The sequence below is a fragment of the Passer domesticus genome, chromosome 1, assembly GCF_036417665.1.
Source record: "Passer domesticus isolate bPasDom1 chromosome 1, bPasDom1.hap1, whole genome shotgun sequence".
NCBI classification, from domain to species: domain Eukaryota; kingdom Metazoa; phylum Chordata; class Aves; order Passeriformes; family Passeridae; genus Passer; species Passer domesticus.
This window is the reverse complement of record NC_087474.1, coordinates 410001-423939: the sequence shown is the minus strand read 5'-3', so window position 1 is coordinate 423939 and position 13939 is coordinate 410001. Positions and strand designations below refer to the sequence as shown.

Sequence of the window (13939 nt, the reverse complement as noted above, 5' to 3'; positions counted from 1 at the left end):
CAGATTTTTTGCTTTTAAAGCCAATGATTCCGTTTTTGGGGAGCCCTCAGAAGCAGTTGTCCCTCGGGTTTGGCTTTAGGAATTACTTACCCTGAGCTTTAGGGGCCCTTTCCCAGTTCTGGGGCCTTTCAAACCTCCCTTCCCAGTTTTGTGGCTTTGAATTCACTTCTTGGCTTTTAAAATTATTTATTCCCTTTTTTGGGGGGAGGATGTGTGTTTAAACCACATAAACACCCCGTTCTGCGGGGCTTGAAACCACACGTTCCTCTTTTTTTGGCTTTAAAAGCACTTTTACTTTCCTTTCTCTTTTTCTTTCCTGTCTCTTTTTCTCCTTTCCTTTCCTTTCCTTTCCTTTCCTTTCCTTTCCTTTCCTTTCCTTTCCTTTCCTTTCCTTTCCTTTCCTTTCCTTTCCTTTCCTTTCCTTTCCTTTCCTTTCCTTTCCTTTCCTTTCCTTTCCTTTCCTTTCCTTTTTCCTTTCCTTTCCTTTCCTTTCCTTTCCTTTCCTTTCCTTTCCTTTCCTTTCCTTTCCTTTCCTTTCCTTTCCTTTCCTTTCCTTTCCTTTCCTTTCCTTTCCTTTCCTTTCCTTTCCTTTCCTTTCCTTTCCTTTCCTTTTCCTTTCCTTTCCTTTCCTTTCCTTTCCTTTCTCTTTTTCTTTCCTTTCTCTTTTTCTTTCCTTTCTCTTTTACTTTCCTTTCTCTTTTTCTCCTTTTCTGTCCTTTCTCTTTTTCTTTCCTTTCTCTTTTCTTTCCTTTCCCTTTTTTTTCCTTTCTCCTCTCCCCCCCTTTCCCCCAGTGTTTGGGGCCTTTTGAGAAGACATCACCATTTTGGAGGTTTTACATTTCTTGGCTTTTAAAATTGCCTACCTTGAAGGTTTCTTTTTCCTTTTAAAACAATTTATATTTTCCCCTTCACTTTTAAAATCACTTTTCCCATTTTTGAGACTTTCAAAACCAACTATCCTTTTTTGATTTGTTTTATGGATAATATATCCTAGGATTTTTTTGGCTTTAAAACCACTTATCTCGATTTTTTTTTGTTTATTAAACCAATTACCTCTTCTCTCTCTCTCTCTCTCTCTCTCTTTTATTTTAAACACTTGTCACTTTATTCTTTTGGCTTTAAAAATATTTACCCTGTATTGGTTCCCCCCTCCATGCTTTTAAAAACCACTTACAGGATTATTTCGAGGCTTTAAAACATTTTATCCCCCTTTTTCGGATTTAAAAATTACTTTTCCTAGTGGGGTTTTTCTAATGGCTTCTCAAACCACTTGTCCTCTTTTTTGGGGCTTTAAGATCCACTTATCCTGGGTTTTGGGGCTTTTGACACCAACTCAGGTCATTTTTGGTGGTCTTTGGAAACCTCTTATCCACTTTTTTGCTGCTTCAAAACCCACTTATCTTTTTTCTTTCTATTTTTTTTTTCTTCCTTTTAAAAACCACTCACCACAATTTTGGGGGTTTAAAAACCTTATCCCTTTTCCGGGGGCATTTTGAAATCACTTATCTTCTTTTTCCCATTTAAAAATCACTTTTATTGGGACCTTTTTGGCGATTTAAAGCCGCTCATCCCAATTTTGGGCTTTCACAGCCCCGTGCCCATTTCCAGGGCAGTCTAAAACCACTTGTCCCATTCTTTGCGTTTCAAATTCCTTATGCTGGGTTTTTTGGCTGTCCAGACCTCCCCTCGCACTCGGGGGGGTTGAAAACACGGAAGGCGTTTTTGGGGGCTTCCCAAAGGCTTTTCCCGGGCTTTCATTCCTTTTAAACCCCTTTTGGCTTTTGAAGCCTCTCGTCCCGCTTTATTTTGATTTAAGGCCCCTTCCCGGAGGGTCTGCGTTTGGTGAAACGCCGCCGCCCTCTTTTGTGCCTTTTTACCCCGATTTTCGCTTTTTGGGGTTTTTAACCCCTTTATCCCCGGGTCGGGAGGGGGGCGGGGCCGTGGGTGCGTTACCATGGCAACGGGATGCAGCCGTGGAGTTTTTGGGGGGGGGGGGTCAAAGACCCCCTTCCATGGGGATTCTGGGGGTCGGCGCCCCGTTCCCACGGCAACGGGAGGGGCAGGGACGCGTTTGCCATGGCAACGGGATGCAGCCGTGGGACGGAGGGCTCCAAGTCCCTTTCCGCGTGGATTTTGGGGAGGGGGGGGCGAGTCGGGGGCGCTGCTCGGAACCCGAGGGGCTCCGGGGGGGGCTCCGGAGCGCCCCCAGCCCGCCCCGCACCCCGCAGCTCCGGCGGCTCCCGCGGGATCTCCCGGCTCCTCTCCCGCCTCATCCCCGGAATTCGATCGCTCGGAGCCCCCCCCAGCGCGGGGGGGGACAACGACCGGGCGGCCCCGGCGCTCCGTGCCCCCCCCGGGTGATCATTAACCCGCGGGGGGAGGGGTGGGCACCGGGGGGTGGGCACCGGGGGTGGGCACCGGGGGTCGGTACCGGGGCTCGGTACCGGGGTCGGTGCCGGGGGTCCCTCCCCCGCCCCCCCGCGTGGGCGCGATGCGGCGGAGAGAGCGCAGGTGCGGACTGGGGGTGAGGGGGGGCAGCCCGGGGGGGACAGGGGGGACAGCGGGACACGGGGACAGCGGGACACGGGGACAGCGGGACACGGGGACAGCGGGACGCGGGCCCGGCCGGTGGCCTTGACCCCGGGCCGGCTCGGGGGGGCGGGGAGGGGGCGGGCAGGGGGGCAGTGCCCCTGGGGGCGGGGAGGGGGGGTCAGTGCCCCGGGGGGGGCCGGGGGGGGGGTCAGTGCCCCAGGGCCGGGCACAGACCGGCAGCGCTGCTCGGATGGGGCGGCAGAGCCGGCGCGGGTGAGTGGGGGGCGTGGGGGGCTCCCTGCGGGGAGGGGGGGCCACTCGGGGGCTCCCCAGGCCCACCCGGGGGGTTCAGCGCTGGGCTGGGGTTCAACAGCTGCTCTGAGAGGGGGATTTGGGGGTGCTGAGGGGCTGGGGGGAGGCTTTTGGGGGTCATACAGTTTTTTGGGGGTCGCCCCATGGTGTCCTCAGTTCCCCTGGGGTCACCCCATGGTGTCCCCGGTTTCACTGGGGGTCACCCCATGGCGTCCCGTGTTCCCCTGGAGTCACCCCCGGTCCGCCTGTTTTTTTCGGGTGCTCTGCTCCCCCCGTGGTGGTTCCACTAGTGCTGGGGGTCCTGCCTTGGTCCCCCCGCTTTCCCCCGGGGGTCACCCCGTGGCTGCCCCAGCTTTGCTGGGATGGTGGCAGCGCTGCAGCGGGGGGTGCTCAGCTGTGCCCGTCCCCTCTCGGGGCTGACCCCCGTGCCGTGTCCCCAGGATGTGGCAGCTGGGGCTCCCCTGGGCGCTGGCCCTGCTGGTGACCGCGGCCTGCTCGGCCGAGCCCCCGGACCCCGCGTCCATCTTCGCCGACCTGTCCCCGGCGGAGCTGCGGGCCGTGCGGACCTTCCTGATGGAGCGGCCGGAGCTGGGGCTGGCCCCGAGCCGGGGGGGCCCCCTGGCCAAGAACTCGCTGTTCCTGGTGGAGCTGCTGCCCCCCAAGAAGCGCGGGGCGCTGCGGTTTCTGGAGCACGGCGGGGCGCGCCCGCGGCGCGAGGCTCGGGCCGTCGTCTTCTTCGGGGCGCAGGCGGAGCCCAACGTCACCGAGCTGGCCCCTTCCAGGGCGGCCGGGCCGTGCCCTTCTGGGCGCGGCCGATGACGCGGCTGGAGTACGAGCTGCTGCACGAGGCGCTGGTGGCCGCCCTGGCGCCGCTGGAGCCGCTGCTGCTCGAGGCCACCGGCTTCGGCTTCCAGAACTGCTCCGAGCGCTGCCTCACCTTCTCCGACATCGCGCCGCGCGGGCTGGGCCCCGGCGAGCGCCGCACCTGGCTGATCATCCAGCGCTTCGTGGAGGGCTTCTTCCTGCACCCCACGGGGCTGGAGGTGCTGCTGGACCACGGCGACCCCGAGCCGCGGCGCTGGGCCGTGCGCCGGCTCTGGTACAACGGGCGCTACTTCGGCAGCGTGCGGGAGCTGGCCGAGAGCCACGCGCGGGGCGCGCTGCCCCTGGCCCGCCTGCCCGAGCCCCCCGCCCGCCGCCTCTTCTCCAGCTACGAGCCCCGCGGGCGCTTCCCCGGCGCCACGGCCGCCGAGGCGCACGGCGCCAAGGTGTGCGAGCCGCAGGGCCGGCGCTACCGGCTGCGCGGCAACCGGCTGGAGTACGGCGGCTGGAGCCTGGCCTTCCGGCTGCGCTCCTCGGCCGGCCTGCAGCTCTTCGACGTGCGCTTCGGCGGCGAGCGCGTGGCCTACGAGCTGAGCGTGCAGGAGGCCATCGCCTTCTACGGCGGCCACTCGCCGGCCGCCATGCAGACCAAGTACATGGACGCCGGCTGGGCCATGGGCGCCTCCAGTTACGAGCTGGCGCGCGGCGTGGACTGCCCCGAGACCGCCGCCTTCCTGGACGCCCACCACCTGCTGGACGCCGACGGCCCCGTGCGCTTCCGCAACGCCCTCTGCGTCTTCGAGCTGCCCACGGGCGTGCCCCTGCGCCGCCACTTCGACAGCGACTTCCAGGGCGGCTTCCACTTCTACGCGGGGCTGGAGGGACGGGCGCTGGTGCTCAGGACCACCTCCACCGTCTACAACTACGACTACATCTGGGACTTCCTGCTCTACCCCAACGGCGTCCTGGAGACCAAGGTGCACGCCACCGGCTACATCCACGCCACCTTCTACACGCCGGAGGGCCGGCGCTACGGCAGCCGCGTGCACAGCCACCTGCTGGGCAACATCCACACCCACCTCGTGCACTACAAGGTGGACCTGGACGTCGCAGGTGAAGGGCCCTGACGGCTCCCGACACCCCCTGGCCGTGGGGAGGGTGCTGGGAAAGAGGCTGGACCCACGGGGGGCTCCTGGGGGTGAGGTGCCTTGTTTCTGGAAGGGTGGTATCACCTGGGCGTCACCTGCACCCTCAGGTGATGATCGCCTCTGTGGTGGCATCTCTGCAGAGTCACATCTGCCCGTGGTGGTGGGATCTCCCAGCCCCGGTGACATTTGGGGCTCCAGCCCTCTATGGCATCTCTGCAGGGTCCCAGCCCCCTGTGGGTGATATTTCCCAGGCCACAATTTATGGTAGCATCTCCTGGTGTCTCAGCCCCCTGTGGTGGTGGCATCTCCAAGGTGTTCCCGGCCCACCTTGGTGGCATCCTCAAGGTGTCCCAGCTCTCCATGGTGGCATCTCCTCAAAGGCCCTCCTCTCCGTGCTGGTGTACCAAACTGGGCCCCAGCCCACCATGATGGCTTGATTGTGGGGTCCCCAGTCTTCCATGGGGGTGGCATCTCAGCCCTCCACGTTGGCGTCTCCATGAGGTCCCAGCCCACGTCCATGGTGGCTCCCTGCGGTGTCCCACCTCACGCTGGGGTGGGGCTGTGCCGCCGTGTCCCCTCACCCACGCGCGGTCCCCGCAGGCTCCGGGAACAGCTTCGAGACGATGGACATTCGCTTCGAGAACATCTCCAACCCCTGGAGCGCGGGGGCGCGCGTGGGTGCAGCCCCGGCTGCACCGGGAGCCGCGGCGGCGGGAGCGCGAGGCCGCGCTGCCGCTGGAGCGGGCCCGCGCCGCGCTACCTGCTCTTCTCCAACCCGCGCCGGCGGAACCGCTGGGGCCACCGCCGCGCCGTCCGCCTGCAGCTCAGCTCGCACGCCGGGCCCGTGCTGCCCCGCGCTGGCGTGAGGAGCGCGGGCGTCACCTGGGCCAGGTGGGCACCGGGGGGCCCTGGGGACGGGGCTGCACGGGGACTCCAGCGTCACCAGGTGTGGCACCTGCGGGGCACGGCGGCCCCTGCCCCTGGTCACGCGTTCCTGGGGTGGCATCTCACCCTGCTGGCACATCCCCACCCTGTCCTGGAGCTGGAGCGGGTCCGCGTTCCTGGGGTGGCATCTCACCCTGCTGGCACATCCCCACCCTGTCCTGGAGCTGGAGCGGGTCCTTGGGACTGGGGGAACCTCCAGAGCCGGGAGCTCCCCTGGAGCTGGGGAAACCCCCTGGGAGCAGCCCGGAGTTTGGGACACCCCGGGGGGCTGTCACAGCTGGAGCACCCATGGGAGTTTGGGACGCCTCGGGGGGCTGTCAGAGCTGGAGCAGCCAGGGGAGTTTGGGACACCCCGGGGGGCTGTCACAGCTGGAGCACCCCTGGGAGTTTGGGACACCTCGGGGGGCTGTCAGAGCTGGAGCAGCCTTGGGAGTTGGGACACCTCGGGGGGCTGTCAGAGCTGGAGCACCCATGGGAGTTGGGGACACCTCGGGGGGCTGTCAGAGCTGGAGCAGCCCCTGGGAGTTTGGGACACCTCGGGGGGCTGTCACAGCTGGAGCACCCATGGGAATTGGGGACACCTCGGGTTGCTGTCAGAGCTGGAGCACCCATGGGAGTTGGGGACACCTCGGGGGGCTGTCAGAGCTGGAGCAGCCCCTGGGAATTGGGGACACCTCGGGGGGCTGTCAGAGCTGGAGCACCCATGGGAGTTTGGGACACCTCGGGGGGCTGTCAGAGCTGGAGCACCCCTGGGAGTTTGGGACACCTCGGGGGGCTGTCAGAGCTGGAGCACCCGTGGGAGTTTGGGACACCTCGGGGGGCTGTCAGAGCTGGAGCAGCCCAGGGGAGTTTGGGACACCTCGGGGGGCTGTCAGAGCTGGAGCAGCCCCTGGAGTTTGGGACACCCCGGGGCTGAGGGGCTGTTGGAAATGGGGAATTCCTGGAAGCTGAAGAGTGTCTGGGAGCTGTGAAACACCTTGGGAGACGAGGAAGCCCTGGAAATGGGGACCCCCTCAAGATCCGGGGATCCTCCAAGGGAAACCCCTCAGAACTGGGGAGTGCCTCAGGGGACCTGGGGAATTCCCCTGGACTTGGGGATCCCCTCAGGAGCTGAGGAGCACACAAAGCTGGGGAGCCCCACGCCCCTCACCAGCCCTGTGTCCCCCTGACGTGACTGGGCCATGGGTGGCACAGTCGGGGGGCAGGGCAGGGCTGGGACGGGACCCCCCGCCCCAGGCCCACCCACCCCTCACCTCGGCAGGTACCACCTGGCCGTGACGCGGCGCCACGAGAACGAGCCCAGCAGCAGCAGCATCTACAGCCAGAACAACCCCTGGGACCCGCCGGTCACCTTCGAGAGCTTCATCCGCGACAACGAGACCATCGAGGACCAGGTGACACGGGGGGGACACGGGGCTGGCTGCTGAGGGGCCGGGGGGTTCATCCCCGAGTGGGGGGCCATCTCTGGGGTCACCCCAGCTCCCGCGGGGGGTCCGCGGTGCCACTGACACCGTGGCGTGTCCCCCCAGGACCTGGTGGCCTGGGTGACCGTGGGCTTCCTGCACGTGCCCCACGCCGAGGACATCCCCAACACGGCCACCCCCGGCAACGCCGTGGGCTTCTTCCTGCGCCCCTTCAACTTCTTCAGCGAGGACCCGTCGGTGGCGTCGCGCGCGCCGCTGGTCGTGCGGCCCCTGGACCCCCCGGCCTGCTCCCGCCTGCAGATCCTGCGCTGGGCCCCGGCCAGCGCCGCGCCCTGCGCGCGCCCCGAGCCCTTCAGCTACAACGGCACCTACCGCCAGGTGTGACCGCCACGGGGACACGGGGACACCACGGGGACACCACGGGGACACGGGACAGCAGCCGCGGGACAGGTGCTGCAGAGCCGCTGTCACCTCCCTGAGCCCGGCAGCACGGGGACACCGGTGGCAGCGGGCGTGGGACGCGTCACAGCGTGTCACACGCTGCCACGTGCCAGGCCAGCACGGGCACTGTCCCCTCCTCTGGCCCGGCACCGTGTGGGACCCCAGTGACACCGCGGTGTGCCACCCTGTGCCACCTGCCATGCCAACCCTTCCACACCGTGTGGGTCACTGGTGCCACCAGGACACTGGCTGTGGGACACCGCACAGTGTCACACAGTGTCACACAGTGCCATGTGCCAGGAAAGGCAGTGTCACCTCCGCTGCTGGCACTGGCACCACGAGGACACTGGTGCCACCAGGACACCGTGCATGGCTCACGTCACACTGTGACACACGGGGGGTTCAGTAAAGGTGATGCCACCCCTTCTGCCACCACACGGGACCCCGGTGTCACAGGGACATGTCACATGATGCGGCGTGCTGGGCTCAGTAAAGGCGATGCCACCTCCTCTGTCCCCGTGTCTCTGCCCATGCTGCGGCCACCAGGATGCCCCAGCCAGTCCCCAGTGCCACGAGGTTTAACCACGGTGACATCCGAGGCCGTTGTCCCTCCCCGCCAGCTCCAGGTGGTGACACACAGAGCGGGGTCTCTGTCTGGTTTATTGGGGGCGCCTACGCGGGGTGACATGCAGGGGTGACACGGGACAAACACAGCACACGCGACGGGGCAGCGGCAGCCCCTCGAGCCGGCGTCCCCTCCCTGTGCGTGGGGTGACACTGCCGCGTGTCACCCGCTGTGCGCGGGGCTCGGGCACGGGGAGGGGCACACGCAGGGTCCCGGCCCTCCCTCAGCCGGGGGTCCCGGGGCACACGGGGGGCACACACGGACCCACCGGGCCCCACGCGCCACTGGGGTCCTGGCGGGGGACACGGCGGGGACACACACACACACACACATGGGGGGCAGCACGCGTGTCCCAGCGCAGCGGGACCCCCGACACACACGTGACGTCCTGGGACAGGAGCCGGGGACACACCTGTGCACGCCTGTGCACACACACACCTGTGCACACACACCTGTGCACACACACACGTGTGCACACACACACCTGTGCACACACACCTGTGCACACACACACGTGTGCACACCTGTGCACGCCTGTGCACACACACCTGTGCACACACGCCTGTGCACACACACACGTGTGCACACCTGTGCACGCCTGTGCACACACACCTGTGCACACACACCTGTGCACACACACCTGTGCACACACACACCTGTGCACAGTCACAGCTGTGCACACACACACCTGTGCACACACACCTGTGCACACACACACGTGTGCACACCTGTGCACGCCTGTGCACACACACACCTGTGCACAGTCACAGCTGTGCACACACACACCTGTGCACACACACACGTGTGCACACTTGTGTACACACACACCTGTGCACACAGACACCTGTGCACAGTCACAGCTGTGCACACACACACCTGTGCACACACACCTGTGCACACACACACGTGTGCACACCTGTGCACACCTGTGCACAGTCACAGCTGTGCACGTCTGTGCACACACACCTGTGCACACACACACCTGTGCACACCTGTGCACCCCCCCGCCGCCCCGGGGCTCGGGCAGGAGGAGGAGGAGGAGGAGGAGGAGGAGGAGGAGGAGGAGGAGGAGGAGGAGGAGGAGGAGGAGGAAGAGCAGCACAGTCTGACAGGCCGGGGCAGGGGGCCCCAGCGGGACACCGGGGGTCGCGGCGGCCCCAAGACCCCCGCCGGCACCCAGGGCAGCGCCCACGGGGCAGCCGGGGCCCGGGGCTGGGGGCTCTGTGTCCCCACCTTGCGGGGTCAGGGGTCCCAGGGTGTCCCCTGTCCTGGGCTTTGGGGGTCCCACATGCTGGGACGGGGGTCCTGCGGCTCCGGGGGTCCCGGGTGCCGGGGTGCGGGGCTCCGAGGACTCTGGGGGTCCCACACTGCGGGGCCGGGGGTCGCAGGGGGCGGAGCCGGGGATCCTGTGGCTCCGGGGGTCCCGGCTGCTGCGTCCCGGGCTGCGGGCCCCGGGGTCCGGGGCTCCCACACTCCGGGGCCGGGGCTCCCCCGTCCTGGGCTTTGGGGGTCCCGCCTCTCGGGGCCTGAGGACTCCAGGGGTCCCACGTCCTGGGGTCCGAGGGCTGCGGGGGTCCCGCGTTCCGGGGTCGGGGGTCCCGTGGCTCCGGGGGTCCCGCCGCGCCCCGGCGCTCCCATTAGCTGCCGGGGTCGGAGCAGTGTCTCTGGAGCGGGGGGGTCCCCGGGGGGGTCCCCGCGGGGGGGGGGCAGCGCCCCGGGCAGGGAGCGGCGCCGCGGGGGGGGCGGCTCCAGCAGCAGCACCACGTCCGGGGGGTCCGGGGCGCGCGGGGGGCGCGGCACCTGCGGAACGGGGGGTCAGCGCGGGGGGCAGCGGCACCCCCCGGGGCTACCGGCACCCCCGGGGGCAGGAGCGGCACCCCCAGCCCCGGTGTGCCCGGAGCCTCACCTGAGCGAGCGGCCGGAGGGGGGTGACGGGCAGGGCGGGGGGCAGCGGCCCCGGGGGGGGCTGGTGCGGGGAGCTCACGGCGCTGTAGGCGGGGGGCACCAGCACCTGGCGCTGCAGCAGCTGCACGATGGACGAGATGTCCGTGCTCAGCCGCGACTCCAGCCTGCGGGGCAGCGGGGCCGTGAGACCCCCAGCCCGCCCCTGCCTGCCCCAGAACCGCCGGCACCCCCAGCCTGCCCCAGGACCCCCGGCACCCCCAGCCTGCCCCAGGACCCCCGGCACCCCCCTGTCCCACCCCTCCGTGCCCCAGGACCCCCAGCCCGCCCCTGCCTGCCCAGAACCGCCGGCACCCCCCTGTCCCACCCCTCCCTGCCCCAGGACCCCCAGCCCGCCCCTGCCTGCCCCAGGACCCCCGGCACCCCCCTGTCCCACCCCTCCGTGCCCCAAGACCCCCGGCACCCCCCTGTCCCACCCCTCCGTGCCCCAGGACCCCCAGCCCGCCCCTCTGTGCCCCAGGACCCCCGGCACCCCCTGTCCCACCCCTCCGTGCCCCAGGACCCCCGGCACCCCCTGTCCCACCCCTCTCAGGCGGCTCGGGGGGCTCAGCTTGGCCTCGGGGTCTCCCCTTCCCTCTTTTCCTGCTCAGGGCTCCCCAGAGCCCTTTGGCAGTGGGAGGGGGTCCCAGGGGGTGAAGCCCCCCGGGTCGCACCCGGCCCCCCGGGTTTACCTGTTGAGCTGCTTCTGGAGCAGATCCAAGCGCGATTCCAGGTCGGAGCGCTGGCGGCGGGTCAGGGTCGGGGGGGGGTTTGGGGGCGGCCCGTGGGAACAGCGGGGGAGCTCCTGGTACTGGCGGCCCCGGGTGTCACCCCAAAAACTGAAGATGTTGGAGACCCCCGAGAAGGCGCCTGGGAAAGGAGGGGGGCGGGTGGGTTTGGGGGGTGGTGAAATGAGGGGGGAGTTTTGGGGGATCCAGGGGACTGGGGGAGGGGGGGCCTGGGGGTTTTGGGGGGCTCCACAGCCTTAAACAGGGAGGGGAGGATTGGGACCCCCTGCCCAACCAGGGACCCCCATCCCCAGCTGGGGGGTGCAGGGGCAGTTGAGGGGAGGGCTGAGAATGGGGGGTTCAGGGTTTGGGGGGGTCTAGACCCTGAGTGAAGAGAGCAGGAGTGGGGAACCCCCCCCCGCAGGGCTCCGGGGGTGCAGGGGCAGCGTGAGGGGGGGTCAGGGGTGGGGGGAGCAGGGTGTGCTGCAGTTCCGGGGGGCTGCAGGACCCCGAGGGGGAGGGAAGGAATGGGGGGCTCCCCAAGCCCAGCTGAGGGGGCACAGGGGGCAGTGCCAGGCGCGGGACAGGGAATGGGGTGGGGCAGGGCTGGGGACAGCAGCGCCAGGCTTTGGCGTGTCCTCTGAGCCCCGGTGAGGAGGGGAGGAGGGGGCCGCGCCCACGCCGAGCCCCCGGCCCACCTGAGAGCGGGTTGCACATGTCGCTGCCCTCTCGCTCCTCGGGCTCGGGGGGAGCCGGGGCCGCGCTGCGGAACGGGGACAGCGCCGTGGCCCCGGGCGGGGGCGCGGGGGGCTCCTCCTCGTCGCTGGAGGCGCAGCTGGATGGGCTGGGGGGGTCCCACTCGGCCGGGCCTCGGGGGGCTCCGGGGGCCTGGCCCCCCCCGCCGTCCCCCCGCAGCGCCCGGGACTCCCCGGGACTGGCGGCGTCTGCAGGGACAGAGCGGGGTCAGCGCCGCGGCACCCTGGGGTCTCCCGGGGGTCCCGCCCCCCACCCACCTTTCTCGGGGCGCCGGCGGAAGGAGAGCTTGCGGCGCCGGAGCCGGGAGAAGCCCGCGTCCAGCTCGTCGCTGCCCGGGGAGCCGGGGATCATGTTGGTCTGCAGGGACACGGGGGCACCGTCGGGGGCTGCCGGGCCCCTCCCGCTTCCTCGGGACCCCCAGAGCTCTCAGCCCCTCGCAACTTGATCAGCGCCCCCTCCCTTGCTCAGGACCCCCCACCCAAAACTGCACAGAACCCCCCAGCCTGCTCAGGACCCCCCACCCAAAACTGCACTGGATCCCCCAACCTCTCTCAGAATCCCCCAGCCTCCCTCAGGACCCCCAGTCTCTCTCGGGACCCCCAGCCTCTCTCGGGACCCCCAGCCTCTCTCGGGACCCCCAGTCTCTCTCAGGACCCCCAGCCTCATTTGGAACCCCCAGCCTCCCTCAGGACCCCCAGTCTCTCTCAGGACCCCCAGCCTCATTTGGGACCCCCAGCCTCTCTCGGGACCCCCAGTCTCTCTCAGGACCCCCAGTCTCTCTCAGGACCCCCAGTCTCTCTCGGGACCCCCAGCCTCATTCGGGACCCCCAGTCTCTCTCAGGACCCCCAGTCTCTCTCGGGACCCCCAGCCTCTCTCGGGGCTCTCCTGGCTCGCTCAGAATCCCCCAGGACTGATTGAAACCCCCCAACAACCTGCTCCGAAACCCCCAACTTCCCCAAGACTCCCAGTTTGCTCAGGACCCTCCAAACTGCTCAGGACCCCCTCGGCTGGCTCTGACCCCCGTTTGTTCGGGACCACCCCTTTTCCAGGACCCCCGGCTCGCTTGCTGGGCCCCCCCGTTTGGGAGCCCACCCCCCGGCCCCCGCTCACGTCGCGCAGGTTGAAGGTGATCTCCAGGGTGCCCCAGAAGCGGTCGGAGAACTCGGGGTACATGTCGAGCACCTCGAGCAGGTCCTCGCGCAGGATCTTGTGCAGGTCGCAGTAGGTGAGAGCCCGCACGTCCGCCCGCGACTTCCCGGGCCGGGCGTGCAGGTGCAGCGGCTCCCCGAAGGTGTCGTTCTTCCCTGGGGACACGGGGGCTCAGCGCGGCTCCCCGAGGTGTGCCCGGGACCGGGGGAGCGGGGGGACACCGCCGGGGAGGGAGGGAGAGAGGGGCACCTGGGGCGCTCGGCTGTGACAGGGCTGGGGGGACCCCCGGGGCACTCACAGTGACCCCAAAGAGGGAGGGAGGGGGCACCTCAGGGACCTCGGCTGTGACAGGGCTGGGGGGACCCCCGAGCACTCACGGTGACCCCAAAGCTGGGGGGATGCAGGAGGGGCGGGAGTCGCTTGGCGTGCCTGGGTGTCACCGGGGGGGCACCGGGGTCGTGCACAGGACTGGGGGTCCTCAAAAGGCGGGGGTCAGGATGGGCTCTCCCCCAGCACTGGGGGGTCCCGGGATGGGGGGGATCCCTCGGCAGGCAGCTGGGGCGTCACCCGAGGAGCACCGCGGGGGTCTCCAGGACGATGGGGTGCCACCCTGGGGACACCCAGGACCCCCGGGCCGCTCGTGGGGGCTCACCCAGGATGGCGACCACGACGTCGCCGCGCAGGATCTCGATGGAGCCGCGGGAGATGAAGTAGAGCGCGGTGAGCACGTCCCCGGCGTGCACCAGCGTGTCCCCCGGGGGGGCGTGCGTGGTCTTGAACTTCATGGCCAGCGCCCGCAGGCAGCCCTTGGTGGCGCCGCGGAACGGGGCGCAGTTCTGCAGCAGGCTGCGGTTCAGGTGCAGGCAGATGTCGGCCTGCAGGCACTCGGGGAACCCCTTCAGCACCTGGGGGGGACTGGGGGGTCACCGGGGCTCACCGGGGCCGCGGCGCCTCGGGGCTGCCAGGGGTTGGGGGCGTGCCAGGGTTTAGGGGTCCCGGAGGGTCTCGCGGTGGTCACACGGATGCTGCTGGTGCAGGACCAGGCGTGCTGGAAGTGCCCCCTCAGGAGGGGGGCTCAGGGCTGGGGGGTTTGGGGGTCCCGTGGGGGTTTTGGG

The 13939-nt window shown here is 67.4% G+C and overlaps 2 protein-coding genes across 5 annotated transcripts in view; one reads left to right on the top strand and one right to left on the bottom strand.

Moving 5' to 3' along the window:
• Positions 1–2406: 2406 nt before the first annotated feature.
• On the top strand, positions 2407–8146 carry AOC1 (amine oxidase copper containing 1). The gene is given in 8 exon segments (XM_064411284.1): positions 2407–2511; positions 3285–3640; positions 3643–4779; positions 5415–5491; positions 5493–5546; positions 5548–5705; positions 7021–7153; positions 7289–8146. Coding segments are annotated over 8 exon segments (2214 nt in total). The 5' UTR covers positions 2407–2491; the 3' UTR covers positions 7568–8146.
• A 120-nt stretch (positions 8147–8266) lies between these two features.
• The window catches only part of KCNH2 (potassium voltage-gated channel subfamily H member 2), a 28605-nt gene continuing 22932 nt past the window's right edge, over positions 8267–13939 (bottom strand). The window contains exons 9-18 of one of the 4 annotated variants that reach the window (XM_064409451.1): positions 13477–13729; positions 12786–12979; positions 11932–12031; positions 11617–11862; positions 10883–11060; positions 10156–10318; positions 9176–10049; positions 8978–9003; positions 8838–8875; positions 8267–8701 (exon numbers count right to left, since the gene is read on the bottom strand). In XM_064409451.1, coding sequence (XP_064265521.1) covers positions 9492–10049; positions 10156–10318; positions 10883–11060; positions 11617–11862; positions 11932–12031; positions 12786–12979; positions 13477–13729 — 1692 coding nt within the window. In that variant the 3' untranslated portion in view covers positions 8267–8701; positions 8838–8875; positions 8978–9003; positions 9176–9491. Of the gene's footprint in view, positions 8702–8837; positions 8906–8977; positions 9004–9175; positions 10050–10155; positions 10319–10882; positions 11061–11616; positions 11863–11931; positions 12032–12785; positions 12980–13476; positions 13730–13939 lie in introns of all 4 variants that reach the window. The other 3 variants (XM_064409527.1, XM_064409675.1, XM_064409592.1) reach the window with 3 other exon arrangements.